General features: G+C 54.9%; 1 protein-coding gene and 1 pseudogene across 9 annotated transcripts in view; both read right to left on the bottom strand.

Annotated features, from left to right (window-relative positions):
* Positions 1-12,018: 12,018 nt before the first annotated feature.
* Positions 12,019-12,811, bottom strand: LOC116740292 (annotated as a pseudogene).
* ELN (elastin) overlaps positions 12,019-25,544 on the bottom strand; it is a 32,246-nt gene continuing 18,720 nt past the window's right edge. For 2 of the 9 annotated variants that reach the window (XM_032605773.1, XM_032605775.1), the window contains 20 exons: positions 25,445-25,504; positions 24,680-24,862; positions 23,452-23,505; positions 22,752-22,865; positions 22,496-22,534; positions 22,012-22,095; positions 21,102-21,152; positions 20,031-20,126; positions 19,888-19,947; positions 19,227-19,331; positions 18,507-18,545; positions 17,031-17,102; positions 16,886-16,945; positions 16,504-16,572; positions 15,932-15,970; positions 15,666-15,719; positions 15,256-15,300; positions 14,839-14,868; positions 14,167-14,217; positions 12,019-13,043 (listed from right to left, as the gene is read on the bottom strand). In XM_032605773.1, coding sequence (XP_032461664.1) covers positions 13,000-13,043; positions 14,167-14,217; positions 14,839-14,868; positions 15,256-15,300; positions 15,666-15,719; positions 15,932-15,970; positions 16,504-16,572; positions 16,886-16,945; positions 17,031-17,102; positions 18,507-18,545; positions 19,227-19,331; positions 19,888-19,947; positions 20,031-20,126; positions 21,102-21,152; positions 22,012-22,095; positions 22,496-22,534; positions 22,752-22,865; positions 23,452-23,505; positions 24,680-24,862; positions 25,445-25,504 — 1,349 coding nt within the window. In that variant the 3' untranslated portion in view covers positions 12,019-12,999. The remainder of the gene's footprint in view (positions 13,044-14,166; positions 14,218-14,838; positions 14,869-15,255; positions 15,301-15,665; positions 15,720-15,931; positions 15,971-16,503; positions 16,573-16,885; positions 16,946-17,030; positions 17,103-18,506; positions 18,546-19,226; positions 19,332-19,887; positions 19,948-20,030; positions 20,127-21,101; positions 21,153-22,011; positions 22,096-22,495; positions 22,535-22,751; positions 22,866-23,451; positions 23,506-24,679; positions 24,863-25,444; positions 25,505-25,544) is intronic. The other 7 variants (XM_032605778.1, XM_032605776.1, XM_032605780.1 and 4 more) reach the window with 7 other exon arrangements.

Below are 25,544 nucleotides of genomic sequence, written 5' to 3' on the forward strand. Positions count from 1 at the left end.
TCCGCGCCGCGGCGGCCTGGGGAGCAAGCGGAGGGGCGGGCCGGGGCGGGGCCTCGGAGCTGCGGCACGGGGGCGGGGCGGGGCGCGGGCGAGCGGCCGAACTGCCCTGCGCGGCCCCGCCCCGCGCCCTCGGCGGCGCCCCGCCCCGCTCAGCTCCTCTTTTCATTCATTCTTCCTGGAGTGACAACACTCTGCTCCGCGCCACTTGGCCAAGACGCCTAAGCCCAAAGCTGCGGCTTAGGTGGAATGCGTGCTCTGATGCGGCAACCTAGGGGGTGTAGAAGCGACAATTAGGGGACTCGGTTTCCCTGCGGGGAGCCCCTAGACCAAAGCCTGCTGGATGGGGGCCAAGAACCGAGACCCGACCCGGAGGAGACGTTGTGGATGGACCCTGAGGACCATAGTGGTTGCCTTGGGCAGGGGCGCCGGCCAGGTCCTCTCCCTCTCTGAGGCCTGCAGGGAGGGCAGGCCCCAGCAGGATTTGGGGGAGAAGGCGATGGCCCACGGCTCAGGCTCTCACCAGCTAGGCAGGGCGCTAAAGGAGCAGCCTCTGGGGGATACTGTAGCAACCTTGCTCAGGGATTTGCTCCTCCCAGTGCTGGAGACCTGGAGCTCGCGCCGCCCTGCCCGGCGTTCCGGAGGAGGCACGGCTGAATGGGGTTTTGGCTGAGGGAAGTGGCCAGAGGAATTGGGTGGTCCCCAACGCACAGGTGCTCAGTCCAGCACTGGAAGCGTGGAGCACCCTGCCAACAAGTGGAGAATCCTATCTCCGCGAGGCCCACCGCCCATTTCGTCGTCCTACTGCCTGGGAGCCTATTCGGGGAGAGGTTGAGCCACATGCTTAAGTTCACCCAGTGAACAAGGGACAGAACTGCCCAGACTCCAGCTCCAGCCATCAAGTTTGTATAGATTTTTCTCTAGTCAGGGCTTGGGTCCAGTGGCCTACAAGGTGGGGCATTCATCCCTGGGTGCAAAACAATTACCTGGGGGAGGGAACAAAATATAATTTTTCTTCCCTCCCTCCCTCTTCCCTCCCTCCCTCCCTCTTCCCTCCCTCCCTCCCTCCCTCCCTCTTCCCTCCCTCCCTCTTCCCTCCCTCCCTCCTTCCCCCCTCCCTCCCTCCCTCCCTCTTCCCTCCCTCCCTCCCTCCCTCCCTCTTCCCTCCCTCCCTCCCCCCTCCCTCCCTCCCTCTTCCCTCCCTCCCTCCCTCTTCCCTCCCTCCCTCCCTCCCTCCCTCCCCCTCCCTCCCTCCCTCCCCCTCCCTCCCTCCCTCCCTCCCTCCTTCTTCCTCCCTCCCTCCCTCCCCCCTCCTCCCTCCCCCCTCCCCCCTCCCCCCTCCCCCTCCCCCCTCCCCCCTCCCCCCTCCCCCCTCCCCCCTCCCCCCTCCCCCCTCCCCCCTCCCTCCCTCCTTCTTCCCTCCCTCCCTCCCCCCTCCTCCCTCCTCCCTCCCCCCCTCCTCCCTCCTCCCTTCCTCCTTCTTTCTTCCCTCCCTCCCTCCCTCCCTCCTTTTTTTTTTTTTTTTTACAGTATGCGGGCCTCTCACTGTTGTGGCCTCTCCCGTTGCGGAGCACAGGCTCCGGACGCGCAGGCTCAGCGGCCATGGCTCACAGGCCTAGCCGCTCCACGGCATGTGGGATCTTCCCGGACTGGGGCACGAACCTGTGTCCCCTGCATCGGCAGGCGGACTCTCAACCACTGTGCCACCAGGGAAGCCCCCTCCCTCCTTCCTTAATATTCAGATTGATGCTGGTGCCCTCATTCTGTCTGCTGGTCAGATGGCCCTAAAGCACTTATAGTAAAGTGTCCCAAGGAGGTGTGGAGGTCCTCGGAGGCTGGACAGCAACGTTTTTTGCTTGTTTGTTGCTTTCCTATAGGGTATATATCAGGCAGGGTCCTGGCAGGAAGCAGAGAAGCACTCAGCAGGGATTACTGAGCAGAGTTTAATAAAGGGGATTTTACAACGGACTGGGCAGCATTAAGGGAAACCCATGAGGACATTCACGGCCTCAGGAGGTGGCAGCAGGTAGCACCCCTGGGTGAAGGGGCTTGGGAGAGGGCCCCAGTGCAGGGTGCAGGGGGATACTGAGTGGACCTAGAGGGGCTGTGGGCCTGTGCCTGGTTAGGTAGAGGATCTCACCCAGGTTTTTTTTTTTGTTTTTAAATTTATTTATTTTTTTAAAATTTATTCATTTATATATATATTTGCTTCATGCGGACCCTCTCCAGTTGCAGTGAGCGGGGGCCACTCCTCGCCGTGGCGTGCGGGCCCCTCACCGCGGCAGCCTCTCCCGCTGCGGAGCACGGGCTCCAGGTGCACGGGCCTCAGCAGCCGTGGCACGCAGGCTCAGCAGTTGTGGCTCACAGGCTCCAGAACGCAGGCTCAGCAGCGGTGGTGCACGGGGTCCTTTGCTCTGCGGCACGCGGGATCCTCCCGGACCAGGGCTCGAACCTGTGTCCCCTGCATTGGCAGGTGGAGTCCCAACCACTGCGCCACCAGGGAAGCCCTCTCACCCACTTTTATAACACAACTAACCCTTCCAGAGTAGACCTGTGGCTGCAACAGAGTCTTGAAAAGAAAGCAGGTTGGAGATGATGCTGATACCGCAAGACGAGCGAAAAGACAGAGCTGGCACCTCCTTCTCTTGTCGGAGCTCCTTGTCAGACACGTTTCCCGTTTCCTGGTGAAACCAAGGACCAACTCATCAGATCTGACATATTCTGTCACATTGCTTATCCAAGTTATTAAGCCTTTTTTTAACTGAAAGCAAAAAAGCAATTTTGTACTTTTAATAAATAAAAGCATGCAACTGTTGTTCATTTCATCTTTCGAACATTCTTCTTAAACTCTGCTTTTGCATTGTTATGTGATGAACATTTTTTGTTACTTGTATAGTCAATTATGTATGTAATTTATAAGTGAATGTGTCTATGTGTGTATTGGGGAACAAATAATAATTTGGGTGCGGGCTTCCCTGGTGGCGCAGTAGTTGGGAGTCCGCCTGCCGATGCAGGGGACACGGGTTTGTGCCGCGGTCCGGGAAGATCCCACATGCCGCGGAACGGCTGGGCCTGTGAGCCATGGCCGCTGAGCCTGCGTGTCCGGAGCCTGTGCTCCGCAATGGGAGAGGCCACAGCAGTGAGGCCCGCGCAACGCAAAAATAAAAATAATAATAATAATTTGGGTGCAAATTAAGAGCTCTGGCTTGGATGCGTTAAGTTTTAGGTGCCTGTCTGCCATCCAAGTGGCAAATATATGTGATATTTGCTCAAAAATATTTTACTGATGGGGTTCGTGATACACGTTTTCAAGATGAGGGGTCCAGAGCCCTTTGGGAAAGACTCACTCCAGGTCAATGGTTAGGATTTGTCCAAATTGCCAAATTGATACCTGGCTGAACACAGGCTGGTGACAAGAGGCTCCCTGGGGATACTCACTGGATTAGCCCAAGACTGTGACCCAGGGCAGGGGCCAGAGCCTGAACTGTCCTAGCCTAGGGAGGAAAAGAGAGCTGGCATCACGGGATCCCTGCTGTCAGATGCAGCCTGCCCCCTCCTTGCCCACTCTGCGTGACATCACCCAGACACGTGGCTTGTTGACTCCCCTGCCCTCTCCTTGAGCTGCGGATGCAAGAACCCAAATATCTACTTGGCATCTCCACTTGGATGGCAAACGGGCACCTCAAACTTAATGCATCCGGATCAGAGCTCTTAATTTGTGCCTGGATCTGCTCCTCCCCCAGTGTTTCTCATCTCAGTAAATGACATCCCCGTCCTTTAGTGGCTCAGCCAAAATTTGAAGGCATCCTCAACTTCTCTCCTTTCTCCTTATTCCTTTTCCTTGCACTTGATCAATCAATCAGCAAATCCTACTGGCAGATCCTATTGGCTCCCTGTACAAAGCAGATCTAGAATTCTACCACTTCTCCCTCCACTCTTCTCTCCTCCCTGGTCTAGTTGGGTATGACAGCCCCTGAGTCATGCACCCCTGTCACCCTCCAGAGCCTCTGAAGGGTCAAAGTGTGACATTTCCTTGCTTTCAAACCCGAAGCCCTTACTGCAACCTTTATGGGACCTAGTCCCTCGCTACTTCTTTGCTCAAATTTCTTCTCTCCTTTGCTCTTTCTAGTTAACTACGGTGCACCTCTCTGCTCTTCTAACTTCCCAAGCATGTGTTCATTACAGGGCCTTTGACCTGGGATTAGGTGTCCCCAACCATCCCAGCTAACTTAACATCCTTTCTCACTCTCCGTCTCCTTCCCTGGCTTTTCATCCTCATAGCACTGATCCACCTGACGTTAGAATTATTAATTTATTCACTGTATTCGTTTCCTGTGGCTGTGGTCACAAATTATTTTGCTCACAGTTTTGGAGGCCAGAAGTCCTAACTCAGTGGCTTTGGGCTAAAAACAAGGGCTGCATTCATTCCGGAGTCTCTAGAGGAGAAATCAGTTCCTTCTCCCTTCCGGCTTCTTTTTTTTTAAACCTGTGTCATCAAAACACATAATATAAATTTATCATCTTAACCATTTTTAAGTGTATGTTTCAATAGTGTTAAGTACAGTTGACCTTTGAATGATTCAGGGGTTAGGGGAACCAACACACGCTCCCCTCCCGCCGCTGCCCTCAACACACACACACACACACACACACACACACACACAGACACACACACACACACACACACACACACACACAGTGGAAAATCTGAACGCTGCTATCTCTGCCTCAAAAACAAAGGAATTGATAAATGACTCACCCAAGACCAGGAAGCAGAAACCATTTGGAGGGAATCAGGACTGAACCCCCTGTTCTTTTGATTCTACATATTGTGATCTCTAATCACACACAAACTTTCTCCCACACTTAAAGACCTGTAAAATGAAAATACAAGTGTTATATTTATTGGAAAAAAATCTGCATATAAGTGAACTCTCCCGGTTCAAACCAGCGTTGTTCAAGGGTAAACTGTATATTCACAGTTGTGAAACAGATCCCCAAAACTTTTTTTTTAAACCTTTTCTTTAGTTCTTTCTTTATATGGAATATAGTTGCCTTACAGTGTTGTGTTAGTTTCAGGCGTACAGCACAGTGAATCAGTTATACATATACATTATCCACTTTTTTTTTTTTTTGCGGTACGCGGGCCTCTCACTGTTGTGGCCTCTCGCGTTGCGGAGCACAGGCTCCGGACGTGCACACTCAGCGGCCATGGCTCACGGGCCCAGCCGCTCCGTGGCACGTGGGATCTTCCCGGACCGGGGCGCGAACCCGTGTCCCCTGCATCGGCAGGTGGACTCTCAACCACTGCGCCACCAGGGAAGCCCCATCATCCACTTTTTTAAAAGATTGTTTTCCCATACAGGTCATTACAGAGTCCCTAAATTTTTCATCTTGCAAATCTGAATCTCTGTACCCATTAAACAAACTCCCTTCTTCCCCTCCCCCAGGCCCTGGTGACCACCATTCTACTTTCTGTTTCCATGAATTCGACTACTTTAGATGCTTCATGTAAGTGGGATCACACGGTATTTGTCTGTGACTGCCTTATTTCACTTAGCATAACGTCCCCTAGGTTCATCCATGTTGTAGCATGTGGCAGGATTTCCTTCCTTCCTCCCTTCCTGTATTTATTTATTTATTTAGGATTTCCTTCCTTTACAAGGTTGAATAATATTCCACTGTAGATATACAACACATTTTCCTTATTCATTCATCTGTTGTTGGATACGTAGGTTGTTTCCACAGCTTGGCTATTGTGGATTATGCTGCAATAAACACGAGAGTGCAAATATCTCTTCAAGAGAGTGATTTCATTTCCTTCGGTTATATACCAGAAGTGGAATTGCTGGATCATATGATAGCTCTATTTTAGTATTTTTGAGGAACCTCCACACTGTTTTCCATGACGGTTGTTCCAACTTACATTCCCACTAGCAGTATACAAGGGTGCCCTTTTCTCCACATCCTCTCCGATGCTTATCTTTTTTTTTTTTTTTTTTTGATAATAGCCATTTAAACAGGTAGGGGGTGATATCTCATTGTGGTTTTGATTTGTATTTACATGACCTGGTGACTGGTGATACTGAGCACCTTTTCATATACCTATTGGCCCTTCATATGCGTTCTCCTGAGAAATGTTTGCTCAAGTTCTTTGCTTATTTTAAAATTAGTTCTTTTTCTTTTTTAAATGTTGAGTTTCTTGAGTTCCAGATATGTTTTGGATATTAACCTGTATCAAATGTATGGTCTGAAAAGATTTTCTCCCATTTCATAGGTGGTCTCTTCACTCTGTTGATGGTTTCCTTTGCTCTGTGGAAACTTTTTAGTTTTATGCTGTCCCACTTGTCCATTTTCACTTTTGTCATCTGTGCTCCTGGAGTCATATGCAAAAAATCATTGCCCAGACCAATGTCAAGAAGCTTTTTCCCTGTGCTTTCTTCTAGTAGTTTTACAGTTTCAGGTCTTATGTTTGTCTTTAATCCATTTTGAGTCGATTTTTGTGTTGTGCTGTGAGATAAGGGTTTAGTTTCCTTCTTCTGCATCTGGATATTCAGTTTTTCCAGCACCATTTATTTTTTTTCCAGCACCATTTATTGAAGAGACTATCCTTACCCCATTGTGTGTTTTTGGTACACTTGTTGAAAATCAGTTGATCGTAAATGCATGGATTTACTTCTGGGCTCTCTATTCTGTTCATTGGTCTCTCTCTCTATTACTTTAGCTTTGTAATATATTTTGAAATCAGGAAGTGTGATGCCTCCAGCTTTATTCTTCCTGTTCAAGATTGTTTTTGTTATTTGAGGTCTTTTGTGGTTCTACATGAAATTTAGGATTGTTTGTGGGAGGATATGGACTGAAGACCTCCTATACTGCCATCTTACTAATGTCATTTCTCTGTAGTTTTCTCTTTTTGTAGTGTCTTGATTTTTTTTCTTTAATTAATTTATATTATTTTTGGCTGTGTTGGGTCTTCGTTGCTGCGCACGGGCTTTCTCTAGTTGCGGCGAGCAGGGGCTACTTTCGCTGCAGTGCACAGGCTTCTCATTGCAGTGGCTTCTCTTGTTATGGAGCACAGGCTCTAGGTGCGCGGGCTTCAGTAGTTGTGACTCGTGGGCTCTAGAGTGCAGGCTCAGTAGTTGTGGCGCACGGGCTTAGTTGCTCCGCGGCATGTGGGATCTTCCCGGACCAGGGCTCGAACCCATGTCCCCTGCATTGGCAGGCAGATTCTTAACCACTCCACCACCAGGGAAGCCCTCTTCTTGTAGTGTCTTTGTCTGGCTTTGGTATCAGGGTAATGCTGGCCTCTTGGAATGAACTTGGAACTGTTTCTCCTCCTCAATCTTTTGGAAGAGTTTCAGGAGAATTGGTATAAATTCTTCTTTAAATATTTGGTAGAATTCACCAGTGGAAACCATCTAGTCCTGACTTTTCTTTGTTGGGAGGATTGACTACTGATTCATTCTCCTTTCTTGTCATTGGTCTCTTCAGATTTTCCATTTTTTCACAATTCAGTCTTGGCAGGTTGTGTGTTTTTAGGAATTTATTCATTTCTTTAGGTTATTCAATTTGTTGGCATACAATTCTTCCAGCTTCTTTTAAGGATACTTGTGATAGCATTTAGGGCCCAGCAGGATAATCTCCCATCTCAAGATCCTTAACTTAACCACATCTGCAAAGACTCTTTCTCCATATAAAGTAACTATTAGGGGCTAAACTGCATCCCCCCTAAAATTGTACGTCGAAGTCCCAGCCCCCAACACTTCAGAATGTCACTGTATTTGGAGATAGAATCTTTAAAGAGGCAATCAGGTTAAAACAAGGTCATCAGAATGGGCCCTAATCCACTATGACTGGCATCCTTATAAGAAGAGGAGAGTAAGAGACTTATATGCACAGAGGAAAGACCATGTGAGGACACAGGGAGAAGACAACCACCTACATGCCAAGGAGAGAGCCCTCAGGAGAAACCAACCCTGTGGACACCTTGATCTTGGACTTCCAGCCTCCAGAACTGTGAGAAAATAAATTTCTGCCACCCAGCCTGTGGCAATTTGCTATGACAGCCTGAGCAGACTAGTAACGGTAATATTTACAAGGTTTCAGGGATTAGGACCTGGATATCTTTGAAGCTATTATCAGCCTAGCACATTTGCTTGCCATTACCATCTTTCTACAAGAGTGTGTAACTAATGAAAGCAGGGAGTTTAAACTTTTTTTTTTTTTGGCGGTATGCGGGCCTCTCACTGCCGCGGCCTCTCCCGTTGCTGAGCACAGGCTCCGGACGCGCAGGCTCAGCGGCCATGGCTCGCGGGCCCAGCCGCTCCGTGGCATGTGGGATCTTCCCGGACCGGGGCACGAACCCATGTCCCCTGCATCGGCAGGCGGACTCTCAACCACTGCGCCACCAGGGAAGCCCTCAACTATTTTGATCTCAAAACAATGTCCATCCTTAGGGAGTTGCATTCTGGTGGGGAAAGTCAGACAATAAACAAAGACGCAAAGTATTACTGCGCTATGTGGTGACATGATGGGTACTGGTGATGGGTGCTCTGGAGAAAGAGAAGGCAGGGCCAAGTCGTTGGTCTCCCAAGTGAGGGAGGAAGGTATAGTTTGTAATTTTATTTAATTATTATTTTTATTTTTGGCCGCACCACACTGCTTGCAAGATCCTAATTCCCTGACCAGGGATTGAACCTGAGTCCTTTGCAGTGAAAGCTCGGAATCCTAACCACTGGACCTCCAGGGAACCCCCTATAGTTTGCAGTTTTAGAAAAGGGGTCAGGGAAGGACTTTCTGAGAAGGTGACATTTGAATCAAGACCTGAAAGAGGTGAGGATGCCAAGCACGTTGATAACGGAGGGAAGAGCTTTCTGGGCAGGAGAGACAGCAGATGTGGAGGCTGCAGAAGGGTGGCCTGCTGCCTGCAGGGAAGGGAAGAGGGCAGTGTAACCACACGGCCTGGTGGGGGGCCGCGTAGCAGGGTGCTGGTCAAACAGCTGGGCCAACTCAGGTAGGGGCTCCTCGGCCATTGAAAGGCCTCTGGTTTGGGCCCCGAATGAGACGGGAGCCATAGCAGGATTTTGAGCAGATGTGTGACCTGAGCTGACTTATGTTTTAAAAGGATTGTTTCGGCTGCTGTGTGGAAAGAAGGCTGAAGGGGAGCCAGGGCAGAATCAGGGAGCCGAGCCTGGAAGCTGTGTCAGTCCCCTGGGCAAGAGCTGCTGGTGGACCAGGGCCTGGGGGTGGGAGGAGTGGTTGAACTCTGGTTATCTTCTGAAGGCAGTGTCCCAGGATTTGCTGGTGAATCTGGTGTGGGCAGTGGGGAGAGAAGAGGGCTCCAAATCTGCTGGCCTGAACCACTGGAGCTGCTGTTTACTGAGACGGGGAAGGTGGGGAGGAGAGCAGATTTTGGTGGGGGTGGGCGGACCCACGCTACGCAGGAGTATGAGACTTCCAGGTGGAGATGTTAAGAACTGGCCTTGAACGTGCAAGTCCAGAGTTCAGGGGAGAGGTCTGCGCTGGACGTGTCAGTTTGGGAACTGCCAACGCATACGTGGTATTTAAAGCCATGAATTATGAGAAATAGAAGCAGGGAGGCGCCAGGGCTGAATCCTGGGGCTGGCCAACTTTCAGAAGCTGGAGAGCTGCAGAGGGATGAGCAAGGGATCTTTTGTTTTGTTTTGTTTTTTGATTTATCTTTTCTATCTTCAGGACTTTCTTCCATAGACCTGCATCATCCAATACTGTGGCTATTTACATTTAAAAATTTAAATTAAAAAACAAAATTAAAAATTCAATTCCTGGGCTTCCCTGGTGGAGCAGTGGTTGAGAGTCCGCCTGCCGATGCAGGGGACGCGGGTTCGTGCCCCGGTCCGGGAAGATCCCACATGCCGCGGAGCGGCTGGACCCGTGAGCCATGGCCGCTGAGCCTGCGTGTCCGGAGCCTGTGCTCCGCAGCGGGAGAGGCCACAACAGTGAGAAGCCTGTGTACCGCAAAAAAAAAAAAAAAAAAAAAAAAAATTCAATTCCTCAGTCTCACTAGTCATATTTTTAGAGCTCAAGAGCCCACGTAGCTAGTGGTTTCACGCCGGACACAGCAGATAGAGAACATTTCCGTCATCACAGAAAGTTCTGTGGACGGTGCTGCTATAGACCAACTCACGCTGACTTGTAGGAAAGATACGTACACACAAATGTCCAGGACAGCATTGGTCATAATAGCAAAGTGATCAAATAAATACAACAGATATAGTTACTGGTATGTTAACTCCACGAGGAAAGGGATTTTTGCCCATTTTGTTTACCACTGTATATTCAGCTTCTAAAACAGTACCTAGTGCATGGTACGTAACTCCATAAGTACTTGTTAAATGAATATACAGCTGATAAGGAATGATCTTTGAAACATAGTTTTGATTAAAATAACACCAAGATGCTGAGTAATACAACTAATACGTGTATATGTTTGTGTATGACGGATAGATGTCTCTGGAAGGCAGGGGGACCGACTATCCCAGTATGCCTGGGGCTGAGGGGTTTCCCAGGATGAGCAAGGGATCTTTTTGCTGAACAAGTGAATGAATGAATGAATCTGGTTTGCCACTACTCTCGGGCAGGCTGTCACTCCTCACTGACTGTCACAGCAGCCCCCCACCCCGTGGTCTCCTTTAACCTACCCCCTACCCGCTTCTGATCCATCCTTCGCCTTTCCTCGGCTCTGCTCCCTCCCACCGGGCGCTGGGAACCTTCACAAGGCTGCCCTTCCTGCTGGAAAGGTCTGACCCTCCCTACCCTCTGCTCTATTCTCTACCTGGTAGATTGCTTCCTGTGCTCTGCTGGCCTCTGGGAAGCTGTCCCTGAGCATCGCCCCACCCCCTTGCTCTTTCCACAGGGTCCTTGTGCACAGGTGCACGGATACCCATACTGCCGTCTGCTGCTGTCTGCACGGCAGACTCCACCCGCACTCCCAACAAACAGCTCCCTTGCCGTCCTTCTGGCCTCCACGAGTGCCCACTGGCCATGGGGTTCGCTCTGATGCACACATGAGGCCATGTGGGCCCTGGAAGTGGACTTGGTGGTCTGGGGAGGAAATTCCAGAATCTGGTACCGAAGAGTATGCTCTAGAAGGGACTTGTGGGCTCCGGGGCGGGGGGGCATATCCCCATACTCTGTGGATTTGTAGCCCTGCGGGGAGGGGGACAACCCTGGGGAATTGGTGCATCCAAGGGTAGTACAGAGTCTCCTGTTGCCACCCGCAGAGTGTCATTTGCTTTGCTTTGTAAAGAAGTAGAGCGGTGCCCTAGTGGCCGTGTGTGACAGTGAGTCTTCCTTAAAGGGGACGTTTAGAAGGCAACATCCATCTGTTTGTCTTAGGTCGGGCTCTGCAAGGCTGTTCACCAAGGCCAAGCGTTTGGTCTGGACAGAAGGGTCATTTTTGTTTCCTCCACCTGTCCAGCTGTGCTCTCAGCATCTAGAGGCCAAGGATTTGGGCCTAAGGGGTGAGGGTTGGGGAAGGCGTGTCTGGGTGGGTGAACCCACATCCTCAGAGGAATGAGACCCGCTGTGGGTGGACGTGTGTAGGGCTGGCCGCTCTGCTTCCCCTACAAAGGGATTATCATTATTAAAGGACAGGCTGAACTAGGAGGAGGATCAATCCGCCAGCAGCCAATGGCAGGTAATTGGCGGCCCCCTAAATACATCTTGAACAGGTTCCCAAGGCCGAGCCCTACCCCGACCAGGAGCTGAAGGCAGCTGAGGGATTACAAAGGAGGCCAAGACAGTTTCCTTAAAAGGTTTTCATTTATTAGTCTTTTCTGAAGCAGTTAATTGTCCTTTCTTATTTTTTAAAAAAAAAATGTGTGTTTCACTCAGAGTTATACCAAAGCGATTAAGATGAATCTTCTACTGGGGATGTAGCTCCCCAGATCAGAAAAAAAAAAAAAAAAAGAAAAGGTTTTTTTTCCCCATAAACCACAAAAATAAAGGAGAACATCAACAGTCAAAAATAATCCCCAAACATCCAGGACAAAATATAAAATATTTATTGATCTATCACAGCGAGACACAAAGAGATGGGCGGGGCGGGGGGGATATGCTCTGAAGTACAGGGGCTCCGGAGGGGGGGACTGGGGATACAGTACTGCGTGGGGGGAGACCCAGTATGCGAGGGAGATTCCTGCTGCCCCAGTCGGGACAGCCCCTCACAACCTGGGCTCGGGGCCCCTACGTAGGGGTGTATGTGGTAGGGCAGAGGCAGGGCACAGGCTGCCATGACAGGTTAATCGAGTTGATGGTAGGGGCGCCCAGCCAGCTAGCGGTGCCGGGCAGCCAAATGGGGACCAGGACAGATGGACGGATGGGCATATGGGCGGATGAATTCCACAGGAGCAAGAGGGCTATTCCCAATGGGGGGAATCTTCCGACCTGAAGGTGCCCCAGACATGGGGAATAGCCGTTGGTAGGGGAGAGGGGGCCAAGGGGGCCAAGAGATGGTGTGACCGAATCCAGCTTGAGGGTTTCGATGCTTGGGTACCAACTGGACTGCAGCCAGAGGTGGGTCCTGGTGGGCAGGGGGAGGTGAGACTGCCCAGGGAGTGTCTGCACCATCTTCAGAGGAGCCCCAGGGAGGGGTTCCCTGAGGGGCTGTCCTTCCCTCCTCCCTCCCCGCAGGGAGAATGAGAGCACCAGTACGTAGCACCAAGTTCCCCTGGAGATGGAGTGTGTGGAGGGAGAGCTCCTGGGTGGGAAGGGGGTGGGGGCAGGGGCCAAGCCCACGCACCCCTTGCCTCTGAAGGAGGGGGCTTCCAGGAGCTCACTTGGCCACCACTCTCTTGTTTGCTTGCCCTGTGGATTTCCAAGGCCACCCTGCCTGCCCTGTTCCCTCCTGGGGTGGGAACTTAGGAGGGGGCATGGGATGGGGGGGGTCACAAAGGGTTTACATTCTCCACCAAGCAGTAGCACCAACGTTGATGAGGTCGTGAATCAGGGGTCCTGGGAAGCTCACTTTCTCTTCCGGCCACAGGATTTCCCCAGGCAGGCCCCAGCTAGGTGCAGGGAGGCACACGCAAGGGTCAGTCTTGGTTGCTTCTCAAGCCCTTGCCCACTCCCCCCAACTCCAAGCTGTTCTTAACACCCACATCATCACAGCGGGGGACAGAGGCTCCAAGAAGCCACGGGAAGCCTGGACACGACCCCAGGCCACTCTCTGAGCTCTTCGGCTGTACAAACTCCCACCGAGCAGGTGGGTGGTAGCAGGACTCCTGCCCTCTCGGGCGGAGGGCCTGATGGGTCAACCTTATTTCAAATCATCAAGGCACAGAAGTAGGGCCTGGGGTAGCGCCTACCCCCGGGGGAGCGAGATGTGGCTCATTACTGCCACCTGGTGGCAGTGAGCACCATCTTTTTCTCTCTGTGAAGCTCATCCAGGGTGTTTGTTGGGAAAGAAAGCCAACAAAAAGAGAGCTTGTGTGACAGGGCCACAGACACCAGCTGGTGCCTGACTGAGAGCTGGGCGCCGTGGACGAGGTCAGGCTGCCCTTGCCTCTGCCTCTCCCTGCCCTGGCCTGGGCTGTCTCATCTGCTCAGTGGGAAGCAGGTTGGGGGGTGGAAAGGGGATCCGTAGCCTGAGCTGGGCACAGGTGCAGAGCTGGGGCTTCTCTGGGTCTCTTTTGGGCATCATTGGGAAATGCCTGGGGGGTGGTGATCAGACCCCACCCCACACACTGCCAGAGACACATCTGCATCTTGGAGCAAGGGTGTGGCTCTGGGCCGCCTCTGCCCACCCTGCCGGGTCCACCCCTCTTATCCCCTGACTCCAGGGCTCAATTTTTTGTCACCTCCATCCTCTCTCTCCTTCTCTGCCCCCCCTCCCAGCCCCTCGCTCCTCCCGCAGGGGCAGGTGTGGGTACCAGGGAGGGAGGGGCGGCCAGGCCTGGCCTGGATGAACCTGGAGGGTCCTGGGCCCACTCTCAGCTCTGCGTGTCTGTGTCGCAGGTAGAAGAAGGGGCGGGTAAGGTGTCCAGCTCTGCCCCAGCCTCCCCACTCCCTGCCAGGCCTCGTCTGACGTGCTGCCCTCTCTCCCAGGCTGATGGACCCCATCACTCTGCCTCTGCCCAACACCCACCCCCTCACCCCCCGCCCACTTCCAGGGGCTGAGTCTCTACTCACCTTGGTATCCCAGGGCTCCCAGGGCCCCTCCATAGAGCTTGGGAGGTTTGCCTGTGGAGGGAAGGCCGGGATTGGGGAGGAGGCCAGGCCTTCCCTCCGCTCCCAGACAACCCCCCACCCGGCCCCTCCACGCGCCTCCATCTTGTAGCAGCGGATTCCAAAGGCCTCTCTGACCCCGGCCCGACCCTCCTGTCCAACCTCGCTCCTTGCAGATGGCCTGCTGCCTGTGGAGGACTGAGCAGCTCTGCGGCACCTTCTCCCACCACAGTCAGACCCTGGCCACGCTTCCCGGGGGCAGCCTTACGCCCACTGACAGGCTCCAGCTCAGCCTCCCTGACCGCCTGCTTGAACAGGGCTTGTGCTTCCCTACAGTTTCTTTCCTTTTCTATGGGACCTTGTCAACCTCTCTGGTTAGACCCTGAGACCCGGGCTGCCCCAGGTCCCTGTCTCACTGCTGGTGCCCAGTCGAGTGCCCGGCTGGGAGCCCCAGGAATCAGGGTCCCCATATCCCCACCTCCCAGGGCTGACTTCAGCTTCTGTGATTCCCCGTGGGGCTCCCTCAGGTCCCCACGCCCAGGGCCAGCCCAGGGCCGTGGCTGCACTAGCCACTCCCTCAGCAGGAGCTCAGGGCCCTGCTTGAAACGGGGCCCCTTGTTCTTATGATAGACTCACCGCCAACTCCCAGGCCCCCGGCTCCGCCACCTACAAGGCAAGGAGAGAGGTCCTGAGTGTGCCCACCTCTGGGGTGCCCACCAAGCCCTCCCGGGCAGCCTGGGCCTCATCTGAGGGGAGGGCCAAGTTCTGGGCTTGGCTGTTGGAAGACCTTGGCTCTGCCTCTACCAGTGACTGTGTGACCCTGAGCATGTCCCTGGCACTCTCTGAACCTCAGTTTGCCTCATATGAACGTGGTGTGTTGGAAGAGCTGATGCTCCCTGGCTTGGCACGGGAGGGAGAGGAGAAGGGGAAACCCAACTCTGTGCAATCTGAGGGCGCGGGGTACCCTTCGGGTCCTGGCTCAGCCCTTCTGAGCAGGAGATGAACCAGGGAAGGAGGAAGGATGGGGCCCAGGGCAGGGGAGCCTGGTCATACCTGGGAAAATAGGAGACAGTCCGAAGCCAGGCCTTGCTGCGACACCTGCAGGAGGGGTTTGGGGTTGGTGGGGGCAGGGCCCACCTATTGCCTCTCCGACTAGAACCACCTCCTCCCACTGCCCCCTACCCCCTGCCGAAGCAGCTTTCTTAACACAGCTGGGCCCCTCCTGGCATCCGGGGATGCAGCTCCATAGCCTCAGCTCGTCGGCCTGGTGTCTGAGTCACATGTGTCCACCTGACCCTGAGGCCTGCCCCTCTGCCCAGGATGCCTCCTTTCCTGGACTGTCCCCTCCACCCTCTCTCTGTGTCCCTGTGCCAGATGCAGCTTCAGAGCCCCAGCTGCTAGGCAGCCAGGCCTCCTCCAGGGCCAGCCAGAGCTGAGGATTTCACAGCAGAGGTGGTCCCTACCTCCAACTGGGAATGGCCTGGCGGCGCCTAGGAAACCTCCAAGGCCAGCGGCACCTGAGAAGAGGCCAGATGTGGGTGAGGATGAGCCACAGTTTAAGGGACCCTGAGCATCCCCTCTGGCATCTGGGGTCAGGGATCTCCTGGATGGGCCTTCAGGGGTATTGTGAGCAGGACTGAGGCCTGCGCCGGGGCGGGGACAGGGCAGTGGGGGTGGGGTCTAAGCAGCCTGCAGGCCTGGGCGGGGGGAGGCATCGGGAGCAACTCACCAAATTTGGCTGCTTTAGCAGCTGCAGCTGGGGGCACACCTGGGGAGATGGCGAGCGTGAGAGCCCAGGAATATCTCCTCCCTCCCCAAGTCATGTCCCCCTCCTGACCTGCCCACCGATCTGCCATCAGCCTACTGACTCATCCTTCCACCATCCCTCCACCCCACCTTCATCCGTCCATCTTTCCAGAAGTCTTTATTAAGCTCCTACTGTGTGGCCAGTCTTGTGGAGTACACGGGGTAAGAGACTTCAGGCCAGGTCAGGTAGGGAGACACAATGATGACCCGAGAGAGAGAGAAATGTTACCGTAAGGTCCACCATGATGGCAGAGACTTTGGGAAAGTAATTTCCCTCCAAGCTTTGCTTTTTCTTCTCTGGAAAATGGGCATAACCATCACTACCCTAATGAATTCCCACTTGAGGTGGTTGGGTGAATTGAAAGAGAGGGAGAGTACTGGGACACCCAACTGCAAGGGGCAGCCCTCGCTAAGCCTGCTCAGGCCCCTGCCAATACTGCAGGAGCCCAGAGAAGGGGGCGGCCATGCACTCACTGATTCCAGAGTACCCCTTACCTCCAAGGCCCCCGGCCCCTGGGACAACTCCAAGTCCTCCGACTCCGAGCCCACCGACTCCCCCCAACCCTGAGGAGAGAGCTGTGCATTAATCCCCGCAAGTGAGAGCAGCTGGTCTGTCCGCGGTGGGGTGCGGGAGGAGGTGGGGGGTGGGGTGGGGAGATCATCCCAGGGCCCAGGTGGAGGCTGAGCCCCCGGGGCCTTGGAGGGTTAGTGGGGCCAGGAGGTGGGCCGGGGCCCTGGGAGACGATGCCCCTGAGGGCCTCAGGGACAGGTCAGGGAATATGCGCTCCGTGGTGCGTGGTCAGAGCCGAGCCCCTCCCCTCCCCTCCTGTCAAATCCTAGAAGCCTGGCGGCAGCCCCCCCTCAAGCCTGTGCTCACCAAATTGGGCGGCTTTGGCAGCAGCTTTGGCGGCAGCAGCCGCAGCATCGAGTCCGGCTCCTGGGGACACAGAGGGGGCTCAGGGAGGGACTCTCCATGGGTCAGTCTCCCTCCATGCCCAGCCTGTCCCGGGGTTTCAACTCACCTGCCACACCACCTGGGACACCGGCTCCACCAAGATCTCCAAGCTCTCCAAGGGCCCCGACCCCTCCCGCTCCTGTGCAGAGAGGACAAAAAGTCAATCCTCCCCCTTCTGAAGGACGGGGTCTCCCGGCCCCAGGGCTACTAGGCAAGTAGACAGGTGGCTGCGGCCACGTGACCTAGTGGAAGGCGTATTGGACAGAAATCCATAACCAGACACCCGGGTCTGAGGTCCGGTTCTGCCCTGACGCATCGGGCAAGGGCACGCCCCTTGAGCCTCAGCCTGCCTGTCTCCTCTCCTTCCTCCCGGGCTGGTGCTGGGACCTGCAGGTGGTCACAGTGGTGGCTGTGGCCACAGGCTGCCAAGGGTGGAAGCCTAGTCTCGGGTCCTGACAGCCCTGGGTTTGAATCTGTTTTCTCCACTCATCATAGCCGTCACCTCTCTGAGCCACAGAGTTGCATCTTTATAAAGGAGATGATGATCCTTACTCCTGCTCACCTGTAGGTGTTTGGATAGTGAAAGGACCTCTGAGTGTGAAGCACTGTCCAGTACAGAGCTGCCAGTAGCAGCAGCAGCAGGAGTTATAGCTAGCGCTTTAGGGGGACACTCATGGTCCGTGTGCCACACTTATCAGACCGCTCCGGGCAGCAGGAAACGTAGGCACTAGTAGCCCCATTTCGCAGATGAGAAAGCTGAGGCACAGCGGTGGTTAAGCAATGTGTTCACGGTTTCATGGGCAGGAAATGACCTCGGAGCCAGAGGCCTTAACTGCTCCGTTTCCCTGGCAATGGCTGACGAACTCAGGCCAGCAGAGCCGCCAGCAAGGAACAGGAGAGGGGCCTGTGGGTCATCAGGCCCGCCGTGGGCGGGGGGCTGAGGAAGCTGGGATTTTCCGAGGTGGAAACTGGCCCCACGTGGACCAGCCAGGCCTGGTTGGCAGTTCCCTGGCGGAGGCCCCAGCCCAGATCCCAGGAGGCCAGGAATGCAGGGGGACATAGACAGTGTGGATCTGGCCAGGCAGGGCTGCCCGAATGCCAAGTGTAGGGGGAGGGCAGGTCTGCCACGTCCTTGTGGCTCGTGGCGGGCGCAGTCATGCTGACAGGGAGGCAGGGGCCCAGATGAGGAGTCCTGGCTTTGCTGGGACAACAGCCCTGGCCCCTCCCTGGCCTTGGGCCCCATGAAATGGTCAGGGCCTGAGGGGTCTTAGGGACCATGGTCCTCACCAAAGTGAAACTGCCCCCAGGGGGGCTGGAACTGTGAAGGGCGGTTTTGGTTGTCCCGGGGCTGGAGGCACGCTAGGCATTTAGTGGGCAGGAGCCAGAGTCTGCTGAACCATCATTGATGCTTCCTAGAAACTGCCTTTTTCCATCCTGACCATCCCAGCCCTGTGCTGTAGGCTCCAGGCATCGGGCCCTGGCCCAGGGAGAGGGGAGCCGGGTGACCAGGTGCTGTCAGGGATGGTGTGTGGGGTGCACTCACCATACTTGGCAGCTTTAGCTGCGGGCAGGGCTCCGGGTACTGAGGAAAAGGGCAAAAGGAAAAGTGGGGTGGTCAGCAGCTGAGCTCTGTGCCTGGGGATTCTGCTTCCTCCAGGGAGCCCTCCTTGACTTCCTCAGCCTTCTTTGCTTCTCTCAAAGCCCTGAAGCTGTGGCTCTGCAGCCAGGAGCTCACCCAGCCAAGTACAGAGCTTCAGTGTCTAACTGTGCCTCTACCAGTCTGGTCTGTGGGTGCTTGAGGGCTGAACCGTGCCTCCTCCTTCCATCTGTCCCCTCCCGTCTCCTCTAGGCCCGGCATGGTCTGCCTGAGGGTGGACACAGAGCAGGCTCAGTAACTAGCAGACGAAGAGCTAGAGTTCCTAGTGGCCCTCTTGCCACAGCACACTGCTGAAGGGGAGCCAGGCTAGCCCACACACACCACTGACCCCAGGGACCTCCAGCCTCCTTCCTTGGGTGGTGGGCTTCTTCTCAGTTTGGAGCCCTGACACCCTTCCACTGAGGAGACAGAAACTCTGAAGTCTGGCAGAAGAGGACCTTTTGCCTGGCCTGCCCGCATCTGTTACCCCAGTTGTCTCTAACTGCTCAGGAGAACATAACGGGGAATTTATTGCATATCTCTGAGTGGAGGGGACAGGCTGGGAGGAGAGGTCTCCCTCCTCTGAGGTCAGGGGCGTTTCTGTTCAGCCCCTAGAAGGCCCCTCACCTGCACCTGCCCCAAATCCAGGAACTCCAACACCAACTCCAAGTCCGGGAACTCCAACACCGGCTCCAAACCCGGGAACGCCGGCAGGAAGCCCAGCGGCGGCCCCTGCGGGAGATGGGGAGTGGGGTGGCGGCAGCAGGCAGGGAACAGGCCCTTTTGGGGGTGTCCGGCTCAGGGAGCTGAGTCAGACCCCAAGGAAGGGGCCCAGACCCCCTTAATCTGCCCTCTACGCTGCCACAAGAATGGTCTTCCTAAAACTCTCACTGACCACCAAGTCCAGCCCTTCCCCAGGCTGGCATTCAGGGATACACACTCTGGACACCAGAGTGTGTCCTTTTTTAGCCTAACCTCCTGTTCCTCCCTTTTGGATGAACTCATTGGATTCTCCTAACAAGCCTCTGTGACAGGTGCCATCAGTACCCACACGGGAGGACAGGAAACTCAGAGGTCACTCAGCTAGTGTGTGGCTCACGACTCGAACCCAGGTCTCCCTCAGGCCAAATCTGCACTTCCACTCCCTCTGTCTGCCGCCTTGGGAGCCTCACGAGGCTGCAGGGCAGGCCTGAGATATGGCATGTCCTGGGGTCCAGTTTAGGCTTGGATCACGCCGGGCCAGGCCTGGGCTTGTGGGGTGAGGAGAGAAGGCAGGCAGGGCACTCACGGAACTGGGCTTTGGCGGCCGCCTTAGCAGCGGATTTGGCTGCAGCTGGGGCCCCTACTCCTGGGAGGAGAGAGAGGGGGTTCAAGGACGGCACCCGTGGAGCATTCGGAGGCCCCTCAGGCCCACTTGCTCACACTGCTTACCTATGACACCACCGGGGCCAATGCCGACACCGGGACCCACGCCGACTCCGGGACCCAGACCGACACCGGGACCCACACCGACACCCGGGACTAACCCTGCAAGACAGAGAAGAGCTCATCCTTAACCAAGTACTGATCGAGGAGGGCAGAAGCTAATGGAAGGAGCAGCGGGCTGGAGGTCAGGAGCCCTGGGTTCTTAGCTGGGCACAGACTTGCTGTGTGACCTTGGACAAGTTACTTTCCCTTGATGGGCCTCAGCTTCTTCATCCCTAATATGAGGTCTGGGCAGGATCAGGAGTTCTTAAACTTTGGAGTTACAAGGGCCCCTTTGAGACTCCTGAGGGTGATGGAGGCAGACTTATGTAGTAAAGGGAGCTCTGCAAGACAGGCAGGACTGGCTTCCAAACTCAGCTCAGCCACCATTTAGCTGTGTGACTATGGGCAAGTCTCTTAGGCTCTTGGAGCCTCAGTTTCCACATCTGTGAAATGGGCATAAGGGTACCAATTTCATAAGGCTGGTGTAATGATTACCTCAGCAAATGGTAGTTTTACAAAAAAGGGTTGTTCGTCATATGTGAGTTTGGGGGTCAGCAGACCTGAAGTTAAGATTTCTCTGGCTCTAAAGTGAGCTGTTTTGCTATGCCATACTCAGGAAGGTATGGGAAGCTGGGGCTGCCGGGGTGGCCCTCAGATGAAGCAAGACATGGAGAACCTTGTCAGGGAGCAAGAACACGGCTGTCCCTTGGGGTGGGTGGGAGCCCAGTGGAGCCCAACATTTGTTCCAGAAGCAGGGCAAGGCCCCAGCTGGACTGGGAGGCAGCAGTGGCTTTGGGAAGGGTAGGGGGTGTGTTCTGGAGGGCTCGCCAGCACCTGTTCTCACTTCGCCTTCCTAATCAGAAACTTCATCCACACCCCTCAGAGTGGTCAGATGGGCCAAAAGCTGTGAGGAAGGCCCACGCCCAGAACATGACAGCCTAAGGAGGGGGGTCTGCCAAACCCCAAGGCAGGGTCACAAGAGAGCAGTGCTCTAGGCTGAGGGTCGAAGACAGGACTTGCAGGGGGCTCACTTACCGAACGGGGCTGCTTTGGCGGCTGCTTTGGCGGCTGCAGCTGCCTGGATCCCTGCCCGTGGAGATGTGAAGAGTGAGGAGTGGTCCCCAGCATCCCTTCCCCCTCTTACCCACCCTCCACGGTGGAAAGGCACCTCAGAGACCACCTCTAGGGAACTGTCCCCTCACCCAGGAAACCCAGCGTGAGGCAGGCCCGCTCTCAGATGGCCCACCGGCCGCCCTGGACACGTCCCTTCCCTGAGAAGCAGCTCTGAGACTGTGGCCTTCTAGCTCTGCCCATGGTGGAGGGCAGCTCGAAGCTGTCTCTCCCAAACCTCAGTCTAAAAGATTTCTGGAGCTTTCTGCTGAAGGTGATGTTAGTTTTTAAAAATCCTAATCACGCCTGTATCCAAAACTATTAGAGGAAGCACCACATTTCTTGGGGGGAAACTCAAAAGGGGAATTTCCTCCCAGAAAGAAGAGGAAATGCAGAAGAGAAATCTTCTGGTGGGAAAAAAACAATCAAGGAAGGCTGTAAATTAATCTCATTGTAATTCTTAATCTCTTCCCCTTGGAGAAAGAGTGCTGGGGAAACAAAGGCTGACACAGGCCCTCCCACCTGATCAGAAACCACAAAGGCCCCGTGAGGGGTGAACGAGGCCTCCCAACCCTGGTAAAGCAGAGTTCCACTGCCTTATTGGGCTGACATCCTGAGCGTCCCCGGGGCAGGTAGGGGAATTGCCGGGTTCACTCAGCAATCTGGAATCCCATGGGGGCTCTTCCCTCCAAACTAAGGGAAATTGCTTTGTCTCTACCCTTGTCTCTGGGCTCAGTCTTGTCATCTGTAAAATGGTACACTTTACATAGGCCACCTCCAGGGTCCCTTCCACGAGATAAGCCAAACCCATGTCTGGGTTGGGGACACAGCTCACCTGGTACCCCTTCAGCGCCTGGCACACCTGGTATTTTTCCGGCACCGGGCACCAGCCCTCCCAGGGCTCCTGCTCCTGCAGCACCTGGAGGGGTGAAGAGCATCCAGCTCTGCCCTTGAAGTGCCCCCTTCTTGGGGGAGCAGAGGGTGGAGGTAGGGGTTGCATAATGGCAGCGTGGTTGTGTATGGACGGGCACCTTTAACGCGCTGGTCTGGGGGTGATAAGCCAGGTACCAATGATCCTAATGGTGGGCAAATGAAAAGCACAGAAAACGTCACTGTGGCTTTGGAGGATGGGCCCACGGGCTTCCGACCTTGACCCAGGCCATTTCAGCCCTGGAGGCCCTAGTGTGACGTTGCTCTGCCCTCCTGTTGGAGAATTGCTCTGAGCTTTGAGCCTGGGCCCTGCAGGAGAGCAGGGCTGCGGTGGGGAGGAGGGAGGGCACGGCCCTGGGCGTGAGGACAGGCAGGGCTGGGGCACTTACCGATCTTGGCTGCCTTGGCGGCCGCTGCCTGGGCTGCAGCTAAGAGGAGCCGAGAAAGAAAGAGACTCAGAAACCTTGCTGGCTCTCAGCCAGACTGTGCTGACAGCGCTCTTGCCCCAAAGGCACTGGAGACCCTCCCTGTGCTCTCCCCCAACTCGTCCCTGAGCTCGGTGGCGGAGCCCAGTCTACCCTCCCCCACCCCATCCCCCAAGCCCCTGCCCCATCCCTGTTTCCCCTGCATGGAACTAAGGCTCACGGGAAATGCCAGCCCCAGGAACACCTCCGACTCCGACACCGTAGCCAGGAAAGCCCCCAGCACCAACGCCGCCGTAAGTGGGAATACCTCCAACTCCCACTCCGCCTCTGGCCCCTGCAGAGAGAAGAGAAGCAAGTGGAAAATGATCTCAATGAGAGAGGCTGGGAAGGGCTCTGGGGGACATGCTGGACTGGAGAAGAGGATGCGAGCTTCCCCCAAGTCTGGTCCATGAAGGACAGGAAACCATGGGATACCTGGGTCCACCTCCAATTTCCTCCCTACTGACACCCCACAGTGTGTCTCCAGCCCCTCTCTTCTCTGAGCGCTTGGGGAAGGGCCTCTTTGTTGAAGATGGAAAGACTGCGCACAGGTCCCCTATCCCCAGCCAGGCTTGGGCTCCTCTGAGAGGGTCCTGACCAGAGCAGGGCGGGTCAGGGACACTGTCTCCACTGGGAAGGCCGTACTGGGACTCTCCTATCGCCCAGTCCCTTGGCCTCATGGTGGGAGACAACTGGGGGAGACATGGTCCTGGGGCCCAACAGGGCCAAGTCCCAGCTCTGCCAGTGACTTGCTGTGTGACCCTGGGCAAGTCACTCCCCTTCTCTGGGCTGTACAACGGGGACTAGAAGATGACGGTCCTTTAGTTCTGGCAAGTAAAGGCCAGAATAGGGTGGGGCGGAGCTGTCAGCACAGGACTCACCGAATTTGGCCGCTTTGGCTGCTGCTTTAGCAGCTGCAGCTGGTGGCACAGCCCCTGGAGAGATCAAGGGAAACACAAATGCTCAGGACAGAATGGAGCAGAGATGTGCTATATATATCCCTCTGTCCACCCATCTGTCTTTCAGTCCATCTTCTTTCTATCTGTTGAGCCAACACAGAGTTGTCCATCCATTTACCCATACATATCTCCATCAAGCCATCTGTCCATCTGTCTAACCAGCCACCCATTCATCTATCTGCTGACCTTCCCATATGGATGCCCATTTGTCTATCTTTGGACCTCAATCTACCCACTCAACCACTTATCTCTCTGTCCACCCTCACATGCATTTATCCATCCATCTGTGTATCTATCCATTCACCTAAATATCTAACTAACCAACCATTTTGATTTTCTTTTTTTCGCGGCGGCACGTGGGATCTTTGTTCCCCGACCAGGGATCAAACCCTCACCCCCTGCATTGGGAGCGTAGAGTCTTAACCACTGGACTGCCAGGGAAGTTCCCCATCCATTTTATGTTTGCCTTCTACCCACCCATTCATCTGCTCATTTACCCATGTGCTTATCCATCCATCCATCCATCCATCCATCCTTCTAACAACTTATCTTGTCCCCCACCTGCCTATTCATCTCTCTTTCCATTTACCCATTTATCTCACCATCCACCATTTTACCTATATCTATTTATCCATCCATGTAACCACCCATCCTTGTATCTGTCCCTTCATCCACCCACCACCCACTCTCTCATCCATCAATTTGCCTACTCATCCACATGGCCATTCACCTACCTCTCTAGCTGTCCCTCTGCCCATCCACGCCCCCATCCATCTATCCACCCATCTACCTACCCACCCATCTATCCAGCATTTACTGAGCACATATTCAGCTAAGGGCTGGGAACACAGAGGTGAAAAAGACATGGCTCCTGCCCCCAGGAGCACGCTGACAGCCAAAAGGTGAATTCAAGATGATGCTGGCCGTAGTTAATTAGGAGGTGGTTATATCCCAAGGGAGAGAAGATGACCAACGGTGTGGAGAGAAGAGGATAGAGTGGGGAGGTGTCAGGGAGAATACAGAAGTCTTGGCAATAATTTCAACATCTCTCTCTTACACACACACACACACACACACACACACACACACACACACACACACACAGAGCCAAGCTCACCTGGTCTACCCATGATGCCCGGGCCCCCAATACCTGGGACTCCAACACCTGGGACCCCAACACCTGGGACTCCAACACCAGGGACTCCAACACCTGGGACTCCAACACCAGGGACTCCAACACCTGGGACCCCAACACCTGGGACTCCAACTCCTGGGATGCCGACTGCTCCTGGGCCAAAGCCTGGCCCACCAGGCACTAAGCCTCCAGCAGCTCCTGTGGCAGGAAAGGATTGTTCCCCTGGCCTGGACCCTGTGGGAACCTCAGAGGGCCTCCAGGGGCACGACTCTGGGGAACTACGGGAGTGGCAGGTCCTGAGTGCAGGATCCCAGGTGAGCGGGCATTGCATCTGCATGGATCCAAGTCATCCGAGAGAAGGGGAGGGAAGTGAGGGAACCCCGACAGAGCTCTAAGGGTTTGGATCTATGGTTGGGAAGAGCGCGATCTAGCTCTAAAGCAGAGTCAGAACGCTCCACTGGGCACCCAGGCAGTTGGCGAAGCAGCTCTGGCTGGCCCTGGGGGTAAAGTGGGAGGAGACAGATGCTCCACAGGGTCCCCGCCCTCTGCTGAGTCAGTCAGTGGAGAGCGCTGGAGAGAGTCTCCCAGGCAGAGTGGCCAGAATGGGCAGAAGCAAGGAGGCATGACGGTGATGCCTGGCGAGGGACGGTGCCCCAGACGGACAAAGGCCAAGTCCATCCAGCCTTATAGGACTAGGGTCTCCAAGGCCCATGCAGAGGCCAGGGCTGGCCGGAGCCCTGGTCCTGCCCCCTGTGGTCCTGCCCCCTGCCCCCCACTCACCATATTTGGCTGCCTTAGCGGCAGCGGCAGCAGCAGCAGCAGCATCTGGAGCCCCGACCCCTGGAGAAAGAGCCACAGAAGGTGAGGCCCTTCCCCTACA

Source organism: Phocoena sinus, chromosome 15 (genome assembly GCF_008692025.1).
Source record: "Phocoena sinus isolate mPhoSin1 chromosome 15, mPhoSin1.pri, whole genome shotgun sequence".
NCBI lineage: Eukaryota > Metazoa > Chordata > Mammalia > Artiodactyla > Phocoenidae > Phocoena > Phocoena sinus.